A 12,196-nucleotide genomic window follows, 5' to 3' on the forward strand; every position below is an offset into this window, starting at 1 on the left:
CTGGTCTCCAAACAGCAACAAATTTTCTGCTCCTCTAGAGCTCCATGTCCATGCTTCTGTCAATAGAGATATCTTTTAAAACAGTTGAATGACATCCTCTACAATAAGCCCTGGGCTTGTTATCACAAGGTCTCTTTCATGGCCAAAGATCTTTGTCTTTATGACATTTTCAGATATTACAATTAGTGACACTCTTCTTACGTGATGGGAGCCACCCTGCATCATTATGGCTATGGTTCCTTCCCAGTACTTTCTCAAAGCTTCAGCATCATACTGAACATTCACAACATTAAAGTTAATTTCCTTTGCTTTTGTTGAATTTGGATCGGGTTTCTGTGTTTTTAGCTCCTCCGTACCCCAGCCACGCTATGCGCGAGCTCTCTGTGCTCTGTAAATCACACATGGCTATCCTGGTACCCTCACTGAGGCTGCCTGCTACGCGTAGAGCAGCTCTTACCTTCTTGCCCTCCAAATGCTTTCTCTGGCCTCATAAATTCATCCCTAACAGGATTTCTTCCTTCACCTCCCAGCAATCCTTAAGCTGTTCTCTCGTCCTAGAGTTTTGCTCTTGTATCTTATCCTCAGCATCGATCCTGAAAGCATTTATTTGCATGAACAAAGCTTACTAATGCAAGCTGTCTTTAGATCAGATCTTCAGAGTGCACAATAAGCCCATAAAATGCCCGTTGAAGCCATTGTCTATAGGAGCACATTATCAACAGCAAGCCAGATCCAGTGGAGCACTGAGCACCCGCAGCTCCCAAGGCACTTCTTTTTAGATCAGCACTCTGCATTGTGCCTTGACACCATATGCACCAGCAGTGCTGGGTATCAGGAGAGCAATATGAAGCCCAGAGTCAGCTTCAGGCCAACACAGCTGGAGCCTCTCCATCTCCCCTGTTGGTAACTTGCCTTTTCCTTTCCTCTTTTCACCTCCATCTCCTTCACTCCTTTTCTTTCCCCCATTCAAGGTTCCTCCTCTTCTCCAACTTGCACTTTCTCTTTTTTGACCCAGGCTTTCTCTGCCCTTTGCTTCACCTGCCTCATTTATTTGACCCTTGGGACAGCCATTTCCCCTGTCACACAGTTCTGCCAGATTTTCTCCAGTTGCTTTTAATTCTGTATTATTCTGTAACTTCCTTCTCTCCTCTGGCAGCTGTTGCTGCTGCCTCACTTACCTCTTCTTCCACTTGCCAGAAATCCTTTTCTTCTGTCCAACAGTGCTCATCTTTATCTCGTTATACAGTAACTTGTTTTTCATTATTGCTTTGCTCTTTCTCTCATTTTTCCTTTCCACCCCTGTTGTTCTTTCAAGTAACTTCAATCCTGAATGACAACTTTTCTTGGAAATTTTGTGGGTTTTTTATTCATAACCCAGCCAAAAGTGTCCTCTTTCTGCTTATCATTGCAAATGATGATGTTTTGAAAATGATATTTTCTACTTTCATCATTATCACCAGCCTCCTTTTATCCTTTCTAGAACTTACTTTGGGTCTACACTTCACATAGCTTCCTATCTTTATTCAGGTGATTCATGGCAGAGCATTGTCTCTACTGGTACTTCTGTAGCTTTGTTCATACACCCATGTACTGTGCCACTTCACTGTGCCACTGGTGATAACATCTCCAGTCAATGTTGCCACTGTGCAACTTACTCAGGATCAGCAGCTTGATGTTGTCTTCTAGCCCACCATTACTCCAGTGAGCTGGTGTGAGAAGACATAATAGACTCTAAAAACTTATCTGCAGCCTAACAAAAAAAACCCCAAACAAACCCGAAGATACTGCAAAGCAGTTTCCTCCCTCCTGAGTGCATATAAGTGGTTTGATTTCCTGATTCAGGGGTTGGATTCATGTCTGAAACGCTCCTGCTGGTCTTTCTTCTATAAACTACACAGTCATCTTCCAAACTCACTGGTGTTTTCAGCACTCGCAGCTTTCAGTGACAGCGAATTTCACAGTGTGAAGGCATGCCGTGTTGATGTTCATTTCAATTTGAATTCTTTCCAAATTTCTTCTTGTTATGTGTTATGAAAAGTCTGGAGCCGCAAATTCCTGTTCATCTTCACCATGTCCCTCCTGATTTTATATCATTGCACGATACCACTCGGCTTTTGCCTCCCTTCCCACCTGGAGAGCCCTGCTCAGGCTGCCTGGAAGCCACCTCTGAGCTCTCTTTCTCCTCTTGCTCTGCTCTGTTTTTTTCCAACTGTGGGTATTGGATATGTGAGATGTGGGCATACCTTGGTGTTACTAATAACATTGAAATGCTTTCTGTTTGGTTTGCTCCTCCATTCCCATTAGCACCTAACCTCTTTGGTTTTTTGAGCACTGTGGAGCTACAGTGACACTGAGACCTCCTTCCTATGTAGTAACAGCTGATTTGGAGGACATCAATGTCTTAACATTGTTTCTGAAAGTACATTGAAAAAATGCAAAAATACAAAGTACAAAACAATGTAGATTATTCTGAATTTACTAAAACTGAATTTCTGCTGTCATTTTATCTGACATCACTTAGCGTCATTAGGTCCTGCTGTAATTCTTCGCTCACAGTTCTGATTTTGACTACCTTTAATAGTTGCATATCCTCAGTAAACATTGTTGCCAGTAATTATTGTTTTCTCCCAAATAATTTATAAATTTATTGAACAACAGAAATACTATCATAGATTCCCATACTGAAAACCTTTCTTCACAGTGAAAACTCTCCATTATTCCTGTTGTTTCCTATTTTGCAACAATTTGCATGAAGGGAAATGCCCTCTTTTTGACCGGCTGGTTTCTTTATAAGCCTCTGGAAAGGACCTGTCAGCATATTTTTGGAAACTGAGGTACACTGTGTCACCTTGAGCGGCCTCATCTACAAGGTCATTAACCTTTTGAAGAAGGGTATTATAGTGCATAGCATCCCTCAAGCAAAGCCGTAATGTTTCTTGCTCTTCTTTAATTTATACCATGTTTATCTGGTGTCTGCTGTTGGTGGTTTTACTATGGTTGTAGCTAATCTGTCCAGTGGAGCAGTCTGTAACTTCTCAGATTCCAGTTGGAGCTCTTTTGCCAAAGAAGTGGAAAATTGTCACCTTCCACTCCTGTGACACCAAGGACAATTTAAATGCTGGGTCAACAGTTTCTTACTTGGTTTTCTTCACATGGGTGAAAGCCTGGTGACTTGTTACTGTTCAGTCCATTTACTTTAAATCTGTCACCAGTCCTTTGCCAATATGAATATTTCTTAACATCAGCCCAACAGCACAATTGTTACAATTCTGTATTTTTGGTATTGCAAATAAATTCCTTAGTTGTTGACATTTTTTATTGCCCTTATAAAGAGAGGGTGCTTTTGTTGCTGTAAAAAAGAAACTAGCAAAAGTGTAATATTGGTAATTATCTAGTTATTCCCCATTCTTCATCTGTTCAATTATTTCTCTGTACTTCGTGCAGTCCTTATTCTCTTTTACTGAAATTAATCTTATTGACATCAGAGCATTTTTTCAACATGTTGAGGTTACTTTGAATTCTGATCCAAAACCCCAAATTGTCTGTGCATGCTGTCATGCACAAGTTTTACAGTTTGTCATCTGCATTATTATTGAACATATTGGCTAGTAGTTTCCAGGATGAATTCTGTGAGATGTCATTTAATGTCTCTTGGCAGCAAAGTAGTGGCAGTTATTCTAACCACAGTCTTTGAACCATACTCAAAGTCATAGTTTCATCTCAACTGTGTTTCCCTGGTTTAGTAATGAAATATTTAAAACTTCATTCAAATCTACTCTTCCTCCTGCTTACACTAAGGCAGCCAGTTACACTGTCAGAAAGGACATTAGACTGGTTTGACATCAATTATTGCAAAGATTCACATTGAGTGATCTATATAATCTCATTATCCCTGGGAGGGCAGACAAATGGATCACAAATTTGTCCTGGTTTCTTTCTAAATGTCAAATCTCCAACATCCTTCTTGTGTCCCCTGCTTAACACCAGGTTTTGTGTTCACTCTCACCCCCTCTCAGGGTATCACACATCTGTGAGGAGTCCTCAGAGGTACCTGTTTACGGATCAGACTGTAACAGCTGGTACTCCCAGTTCCTCCAGGGAAGTGCCATCAGCCTCTGTTGACTTAAATACCTCCAGTTTGTCTAAATATTCCTTAACATGCCCTTCCCTGATCTGCACTCTGCTGACATCTGCTTAGAAGTCAACTTTTCTTTGAAGACTGGGACAGACATGAAACCTTCCAGCACATTCTGCTTTGCCCCATTAGTTGCTCCCTGTCCCTTCATCCACTTCTCCTTTTCACTTAGCTGAGCCCTGGCACCGTGCCTGCCCCCTCCTCAGCTGTCAGGACGGACCTCAGTCATGCTCCTTCTTCTCCCTCCGACCCTTCCTTTCCACCTGTATAACACAAAACCCAGCAAACACATGCCCACTGGATGCAATTTCTGCCACATAGGGACACTTTGATTTTTGCAACATCAGATACAGTGCCAAGATCTCAGGTGGTATGGCATTTCTGTGAATAATTAACATGTGTAGGTTTGTTTCATTTTTTTTCCTTTTGCCAGTGTTTTTGTCCACGCAAAGAACAAAGGAAGTGCAAAATTTAAAGGGTGTATATATGTCTCCTGCCTCTGCATATTTTGCAATCTGAGATTCATCTATACTTAAATAATGCTGGATTAAAAAGGCGTTCTCATTGAATTTTCCGTATCACTCAAAAATAAGATGGTAGAATAGCCCCGAATCCCACTATTTCTCAGGCTTTGTGACGTGAACATCGAAAATAGCACTCTTTCCCTATTTCTTTTAATAGATTTAACCACCACCAATAGATTAATAGCAATGGTCACCTTTCTTTACCAACTTTAAAACTACTAATCATATGGACACATGACCCAGCATAATTGCAAGCAAACAAGGGCTTGCCAAATGCCAAGATAAAATACATTTAATCATTAATTTTCCTCAATTTTTAGTGGCTTGTTTACAGCTTACAACTTTATGACTCTCCCAATTTAAGTGTAAATTAGTGGGTTTCTATCCTATGTTACCCCTGGGAATTAGTATGTTACACAGTGGATCATGTCTCCTGTAGTGCATGTCGTTGGACAAGAGCAGCTTCCTCTCATTGCAAGCTTGCTCGCTCCTCCCTCGGGTGCTGGGTGGATTTTCTCCCCATTTAGCTACCTCACTCTTCCTCCTCCTGCAAAGCACTTCTCTGGGCTCTGGACTACCTCTCAGTCTTCTCCCAGACCTGCTGCACCGCCTGTCCACCAGCATCTCCTGCTTGCTGAGAAGGTCTTCCCAATCCATTTTCAAGTCAAAGGCACATTGTGGGGGAACTTTCTGTGAACCACCTGCCCCAAAACCTCTTTCCTTCCTCTGGGACACAGCCTGGGAGGTTCTTTAGCCCAGAGAGGCTCATGCATTTCCAGCAGCCGGGCAGCTTCTCTGCCCCGCCCCACTCTGTGGTGAGGGAACACCCTACTCATGCAGGGCTGTCTGGGGTGTCCATGCCCCAGGATTCATCCCACACGATGATGAGGCACAGTTTGAGCCTGATGTCTCCTCTCTGCTCCTTCTGTCATCTTCCCCTCTGGCCTTAGCCAGTGTTTCTCCTCCCTCCCCATCACTGTATATCCAGCCTCTTTTCTCTTCAGTCTCACCCAATGCATAGCCTCTCTGTTGCAAATCCAAACTTTCTTAGCCTGTGCCCCACTTTTTCTCTGCAGAAACCTCCTGTATGTTTGTGCATATGATCCCCGGCCCCTTCCTGCCTCTCTCCCATTCCCTGACCCAGCACCCCCCGCCTGCTTTCTGCCTTTAACATCGTGATGATGTGGTATGAACCCAAGTCACTAACTGGTCGTAAAACAGAGGGAGAAACAAAACCTAGTCAGATATTTAGGTATATGTCCCTAATAAGACCTTTACACTTCTCACAGCTCTTTAATACTACCAATACACCTTTGCCATTCCCTTGTCCTCCCTGCCGAAGCTTTGTCCCCTGCCAGGAATTGAGCTTCCTCCACTGTTCTCTCCTGGTCCTTTTGCCTTGGGCAGCATTTCATCAGGGCCTTTCCCTGCCGTAATTTTACAGACAGACCAAAGAAAATGTGGCTCTTGCCATTTTCCTGCCCCCATGGCATGAAGGCTGTGCAGCATAGTGGGTGCAGGATGGGAGGCACTGCACAAGCTGTCCACCAGTGTCCACCCAGGGTCAGGGAGCCCAGAGCTGTGTGCCATGGCACGGCTGTCAGAGATGAGGGAATTTTCATCACTTTCATTACTTTCCAATTAAAAGTCCTGCAGAAAACTGGCTCAGCAAGCTGCACACCCTCCCTTGCCTTGCATCAGTGGTAGGAGAGGCTGTGGATGAGCTGCACCACAGCACAGTGTGAGCTGCAGAGCTCGTATCGGACAAAATTAAGTGCATGGTGGTTCAGAGGGTAGGGGGGGACAGTCCACAGTCTGTGCACTGAAGAAAGGGAGGAGGCGTCATCCAGGCATGAGATAAGCAGAGAGGAAACGGGCACCCCAGGTGTCTCTGCCCCAGCCATTGGCTTCCAGGCTTCCCGGGGTGGCAGGCACCTTTGCTCAGGGCAGGAGGTTTGAAGTCATTTGCAGCCACAGTCCGTGGCCAAAATGTTTCTGATGATGCAAGTAACCGAATGGACACAGATTATGCCACAGTCACATCTCAACTGTAAAATGTGTTCATCTGATTCGTGTCAATATGGAACAATGCTAGAGTCACACGGTGAAGTGTGACCCTCTAGCATTTGACCGTTCTGTTTGTGCTTGTGTAACCGAGAGGCCGTTCAGTGTTCAGTTGAATTGTTAACTGTCTTAATGGTTGGGATGTTGATTGACAATTTGTGTAGTTAATTGTTAAGAAAGAATTTTAGTTAGGAGTAGAAACTAACATCTGAGAATTTTAACAAGATAATAAATAATGCTTAGGCCAGACAAGACGGCATTAGCAATGAATGCTTCACTGTCAAGAGGCCTCCTAAAAGGATACAACTCAGTAACTTCAAGGACTAACAGTGGAAACATCTTGCTACAAAGGAGAGAAAGAAGATAAGGGAAGGCCACAAATCAGCCAGCAGTGATAACAGGGAACTTCTTGGCTCAGGAGGCGCTGAAGCATGAAAACTGGGGGAAAGGTAATTTCGGCAGGGGGAGATTGCGACCACCGACCCAATTCAGGACCAAAAAGACTTGCCCCCCCACACCTGTAAAGAGCATGCGTGCTCATCTACATGGCAAGCGTGGCTAATTTAAATACGGCTGACCAACGGCAAGTGGAATGCTTATCACTGACCAAAGAGTGTAAACTTAGGCGTGTTTTTACTAATTGTTATTAATTAAGTAACTGAATATAAACCCTGTAGTATCGTATGACGGTATGCACGTTAGGCGGAAGGATCCCCCGTGCATCCAGCGCTGCTTGCTTGTCTCTATTCAATAAATTGTACACTTTGATTGAAATTCCTTTGAAGGCTAAATTAATCATAACATCAACTATATTTCCTGAGACAGGTTCTGTTCTGACATCTCTTCTCTGATCTGCCATCCTGTTTGCAGACCTAAGAATACCCTAAGGGACCGAGAGAACAGACTGCCTCAAAATTTCATTAAATCTGATAATAATAACACCGTTAGTGTTAGCCCCGTCTGCCAAACCCACCAGCACCATTCCTCGAGGATGTCACCCCTTGGACCCAGAAAGACCATGTGAATCTGGCTCCATTACTTCAGCAACTTACTTTCACTTTTACTCTTGAGGAAATTACATTGGATCTTGCCTTTTCCTGAAGAACTGAAACTGTAACTTGAATTAACTCCCCAAGGAAGAAATGTTCTCAGATCCTAATGAGATTATCCTAATAAGAGTGTAAAATAGGTCACTGTCTACTCAGGTATATTGTATGCCATAGAGAAAAGAGAGTATGATTTATAGGTGGGAAATGTATGCTGCACAACTAATTACAAACAAAAATGCTGAGATGGGTAGTGACTTCTCTCACATTTGTTGTGGTTGCTTCCAAAAGCTCGTATTTCAAAGACAAAGAATACTGTCCATTTTCTGGTGCACACTGCAAGTATGGACCTGACATTCCTCTGGCACATGTCTTGGGAAGCTGGGCATTTGGAAATGCCTGCTGGGACCTTCAGATGTCGGGGTTGGACTGTCTTTTCTGAAAATCAGACATGGTTATTGCTAACCCTGCAACCCTTTTTGCTATGTTGGAGGGACTATAAGTGCCATAGTAAATCTCAGGCTTTTTTTAAAAAAAAGAGTAGCTGCTTTTTGCCTTGTGTCTGTAGTGATAATGATGAAAATCTGGTTTTGCTGAATTTCTTTTTCCTTAGCTATCTTAAGCTTCAGTTGCCTCATTCCCCCCTAGCCTCAGCAAGCCTTAGCCTTTGGGGCAGAGGCATCTCATGATCTCTTAAAGCAGTGGAAGGATTTGTGGGAATAATGAAGACTTTGGAGAGGTTGCATCACCCCAGTTGCCAATAGGGGCCTGACAGCTACCCTAGGAATGCACAGGCACCACTGTGAATAAATGCCACTCTGCTCCAGTTGTTACTTTTTCATAAAGTGCCTCAGTGAGCTTCATGAGCCATGAAATGTCTTTCAGCACTGTAACTGTTAGGAGATAAATATCGACATTGGGGGAAAGAAAAAAAGGGGTTTCGTTATTCAGTATATTTTACCTCAGGAGTTATTGGTTAGTTTAAAGACAGCCTGTCACCCCAGTGAAGGCAGGAACAACACTGTCACACTGCGTGGCTGCAGTGGCAAACAGTTGCGCTGAGCAATCTGTGAACAATGTCTGGACCGAATCTCCTGAGTGCGGCTGTCTGCTGCAAATGCTAAGGGACAGCAGATGTGTGAGGGGAAGCCATAGTGGCTTGCCATTGATTGACAGCTCAAATAGGCAGGGTAATGGGGTCCTGTGATGGAGCTGCCATTGATCACTTAGCCTGCAGAGCACTCCCCAGGAACCAGACTAGAAGGTAGTCTGGTACTTTCTACTGAGTAGAAAGAAATGTGGCTTCAAATCACAGTAACTGGGGAACGATTTGCAACAGGTAAAAATGTTTTGCTGCCACAGGAGGCAGGAAAGCTGGGAAGGCTCAGTAACCTCAGAGCTGTGACAAGGGGAATGGGACTGCAAAAAGAAGTGAAAGAGCTGAACCAAAGCACAAATGAACACTGTCCCCTGCTGTGGCTGGAGCATGGGGGACATTTTCTGCTGGTTTGTGATGAGGAAATAAAGTTTCATTTAGAGGCAATGGAGAATCACCTGGAAGAAATAAAAGGAACCACCTGGGCTTGCGGGGTGCAGAGGATGGGGAGGATTTGGCCATGACTCCTTGATGACCATTCCTTGAAGGCTCCCTTGACAGGCAGGATAATGCCAGGACCAACACGAAGCATTAAATAAGTTATACAAAGAGAAAAGAAAATTAGAAATTGCAAGAACATGGCCTGCTTCATCCCTGTTTGAATACCAGCATTATCCTGAACAGCCAAGAGTTTACTAGGGCACTTTAAAGTCATATAAGTAGGTCAGCTTGTCGACAGAATCTGCTTATCCCTAAAACACGTGAAATTACTTTCTGGCGGCCAGCAGATGAGAAGCAGGCAGCAGTGAGACACATCAGCAGCAGCCCAAGGGCATATCGACAAGGCAGAAGACTACAGAAAGTGCATTTTGCTTTTATAAGTGCATTTTGCTGATTGATGTCCGGGTTCAAGAAGTGCCAAAGAAGCTTCTCCTTGCAATAGCAAGGTGCTGCATGGCCCAAGGCTCCCCCAAACAGTGGTCTTCCCATAGGCTTATTCCCAGCCCTCCTCTGGGAAGCACAGAGAAGATTCTGGGGAAAAAAAAAACCCAGTCCCACTCAGACAACACTTTGCTTCAGAGTGAGTCAGTGATAGAGCCCCAGTGTGCCTATCCCTAGTCCGGGTGATGCAGAGGTTGTCCACTTCTCTGTGGCAGGGGAAAGATTAATTTCCCTGCAACGCTATTGGCTTCCAGAGGGTTCCCAGCCCGGGGAAAAACCGTCCTGCAAGGCCTGGGGTTCTGCCACTGCTCACCAAAGGGACGATGGCATTTGCGTGGTGACGCTCGTTATTGCAAAAGGAGTTTTGCCACTGTAAATCTCTACAGAGGGATTTGAAATGTATGTTAATGGGCAAAAAGTCTTATCAGTAGAGTTGATTAGAGTTAGTGTTTATTACAGAGAGAAGCTAATTTTTAAAACTTTTAATTAAAGATTAGTTAAATGTTCAAAACATTGCTTTTGCACAAGCTAGCACTTACATTGCTAAAAGCAATATTCTTTCCTTTAATGATAAAGTGAAATCATGGCCATACACCTGAGAAGAGCTTTCTTGACAGCCAGCTGGGAGACGGTATGAAACCAGAAATAAATATTTCCCTTTTTTTTTACTTTTTTTTTTTACCCTGGAATACTTTCAAAATATTTTCTTCTCATGAAAATGCCCAACTGCCTCTGGTGAGTAGATGTAATGGCCGTGCTGCCTGCTGGCAGAGGCCCCCGGGCAGCCCGCCTTGGCCCCTGCAGCACCGCCTCTCTCCAGAGCCTCCGACGGTGCCGGCCATGGCTGCGGGAGGAGGGAGGCAAGCCGCCTCCTGGGTCCTTTGCCAGGCAGCCAAAACCAGTGGCGTCCCACCTTACTAAAATGATCACTCCCCTCCTTTTGTCCTGTGCTGGCTGCAAGCCCCTGGCATCCCCACCCTCCACCAAGCCCAGCCTTTGGTAAAAAGGTATTAAAAAAATAGGTAAGAGCCATTTCACACATGTGACAGAAGGTAACGCCATGGGGACCTGGTGGTTCCCGCCAAGCTTCCCTCTTTATGTCCTCACCCACCTGCCTGTGACTGCCTACCTCAACTCTCCCTTCTCCTGTTGTTTCATGCAGCCGGCCACAGCGGCAGAGACGGGAGGCCCACGGCGAGACACACAAGCAAGGCAGGTAGGCGAAACCCTCCGGTGGCTGCTGCTGGCCCAGCCCCGCTAGCCACGTCCCTGTGGCTGGGCTGAGGCTGTGGCAGGGGAAGGGGACGCCACTTGAGCATGCCAGTCATATTTAGGTAGGACTCATGACATTACAGGATCCAGCAGGCCCCAGAGGAAGCCACGTTGCCTGACACCCTCATGGAGGTGAGGTGTGATACCATGGCCATTTGCCACAGCCCCTTGGGCTTCACGTTACGCTGCTGCACAGTTTGTGTTGCCCATGCAGTGTGAGTGGGTGCCTTCCCTCCAAACATCCCTTCTGTGGAGCTGAGCCCTCCTCCATGTGCTCTCCATCACACTGTGAGTCCTTCCCTCCACCACTGCCAGGGTAAAAGTGCCTTTCTGAGCACAGTCAAGCCTGTTCACAAATGTTGAAGGTTTTGCCAATGGCTTGCTAATATCGCTCCCCCATCTCAGGCAGGTGTAAACCTTCCCCAGTACATGCTCACAGTGACACAGGTCTTTCAGAGGCTGACTTAAATCTAAAGCAGAAGCAGGGGCCACCTTTTAAAATGCCTGAGGGATAATTCATGACTAGAAGGATTCACTGATGAAGGTAGGCGACTCGCCACTCCTAGAAATTATTAAACTGAGACAAAGCATCTTTCTAAGACACTCCATAGTCCAGATGAAGCTCTGGGTCTGACAGAGGAATCACTGATAACACCACTGGCCTCTGTTAGGAGATTACTGTATTGGCTTCTCCTGGTACAACTGCCCACGAGTCTGTGAGAAGTACAGCACAGCTAAACTGCATCATTTAGGAGAAGCTTTATCTCAAGAACATATCCCAATCCAGTTTCTTTGCTGTCCTGTTTTCCTTTAATCTATTTCTGACCTGTCTTGTGTATATTCAGACAAGTGACTCTCTGAGCATACCATCTTTTCTCAAACTGAGAACCAGCAAAATCTCTCCTCCTGTCTTTGAGCCCTCCTGCTGCCCAAGCAGCTGCCATGCAGCTTACGCTGAGGGCAGCAAGGTTTTACCAACATGATGAAGCAGCTGAGGACCTGCTGCCCAGCCAAAGCACTAAGGCACTGAACAGCATTTTGCATCCTGGATGTAGAGGAGGAGCAGAGCATCCTCCGCCCAGCATTTCGTGCAACTCCAACAGCTTCTGGAATGACC

General features: G+C 45.1%; 1 protein-coding gene across 1 annotated transcript in view; it reads left to right on the forward strand.

The window, feature by feature from the left end:
• LOC104044324 (gamma-aminobutyric acid receptor subunit rho-1) overlaps positions 1-12,196 on the forward strand; it is a 33,822-nt gene that overhangs the window by 5,428 nt on the left and 16,198 nt on the right. Inside the window, exon 3 of the mRNA XM_064448566.1 lies at positions 10,970-11,023. Within this exon, the coding sequence (XP_064304636.1) occupies positions 10,970-11,023 (54 nt within the window). The remainder of the gene's footprint in view (positions 1-10,969; positions 11,024-12,196) is intronic.

Source organism: Phalacrocorax carbo, chromosome 3, assembly GCF_963921805.1.
Source record: "Phalacrocorax carbo chromosome 3, bPhaCar2.1, whole genome shotgun sequence".
In the NCBI taxonomy this organism is placed as follows: Eukaryota; Metazoa; Chordata; class Aves; order Suliformes; family Phalacrocoracidae; genus Phalacrocorax; species Phalacrocorax carbo.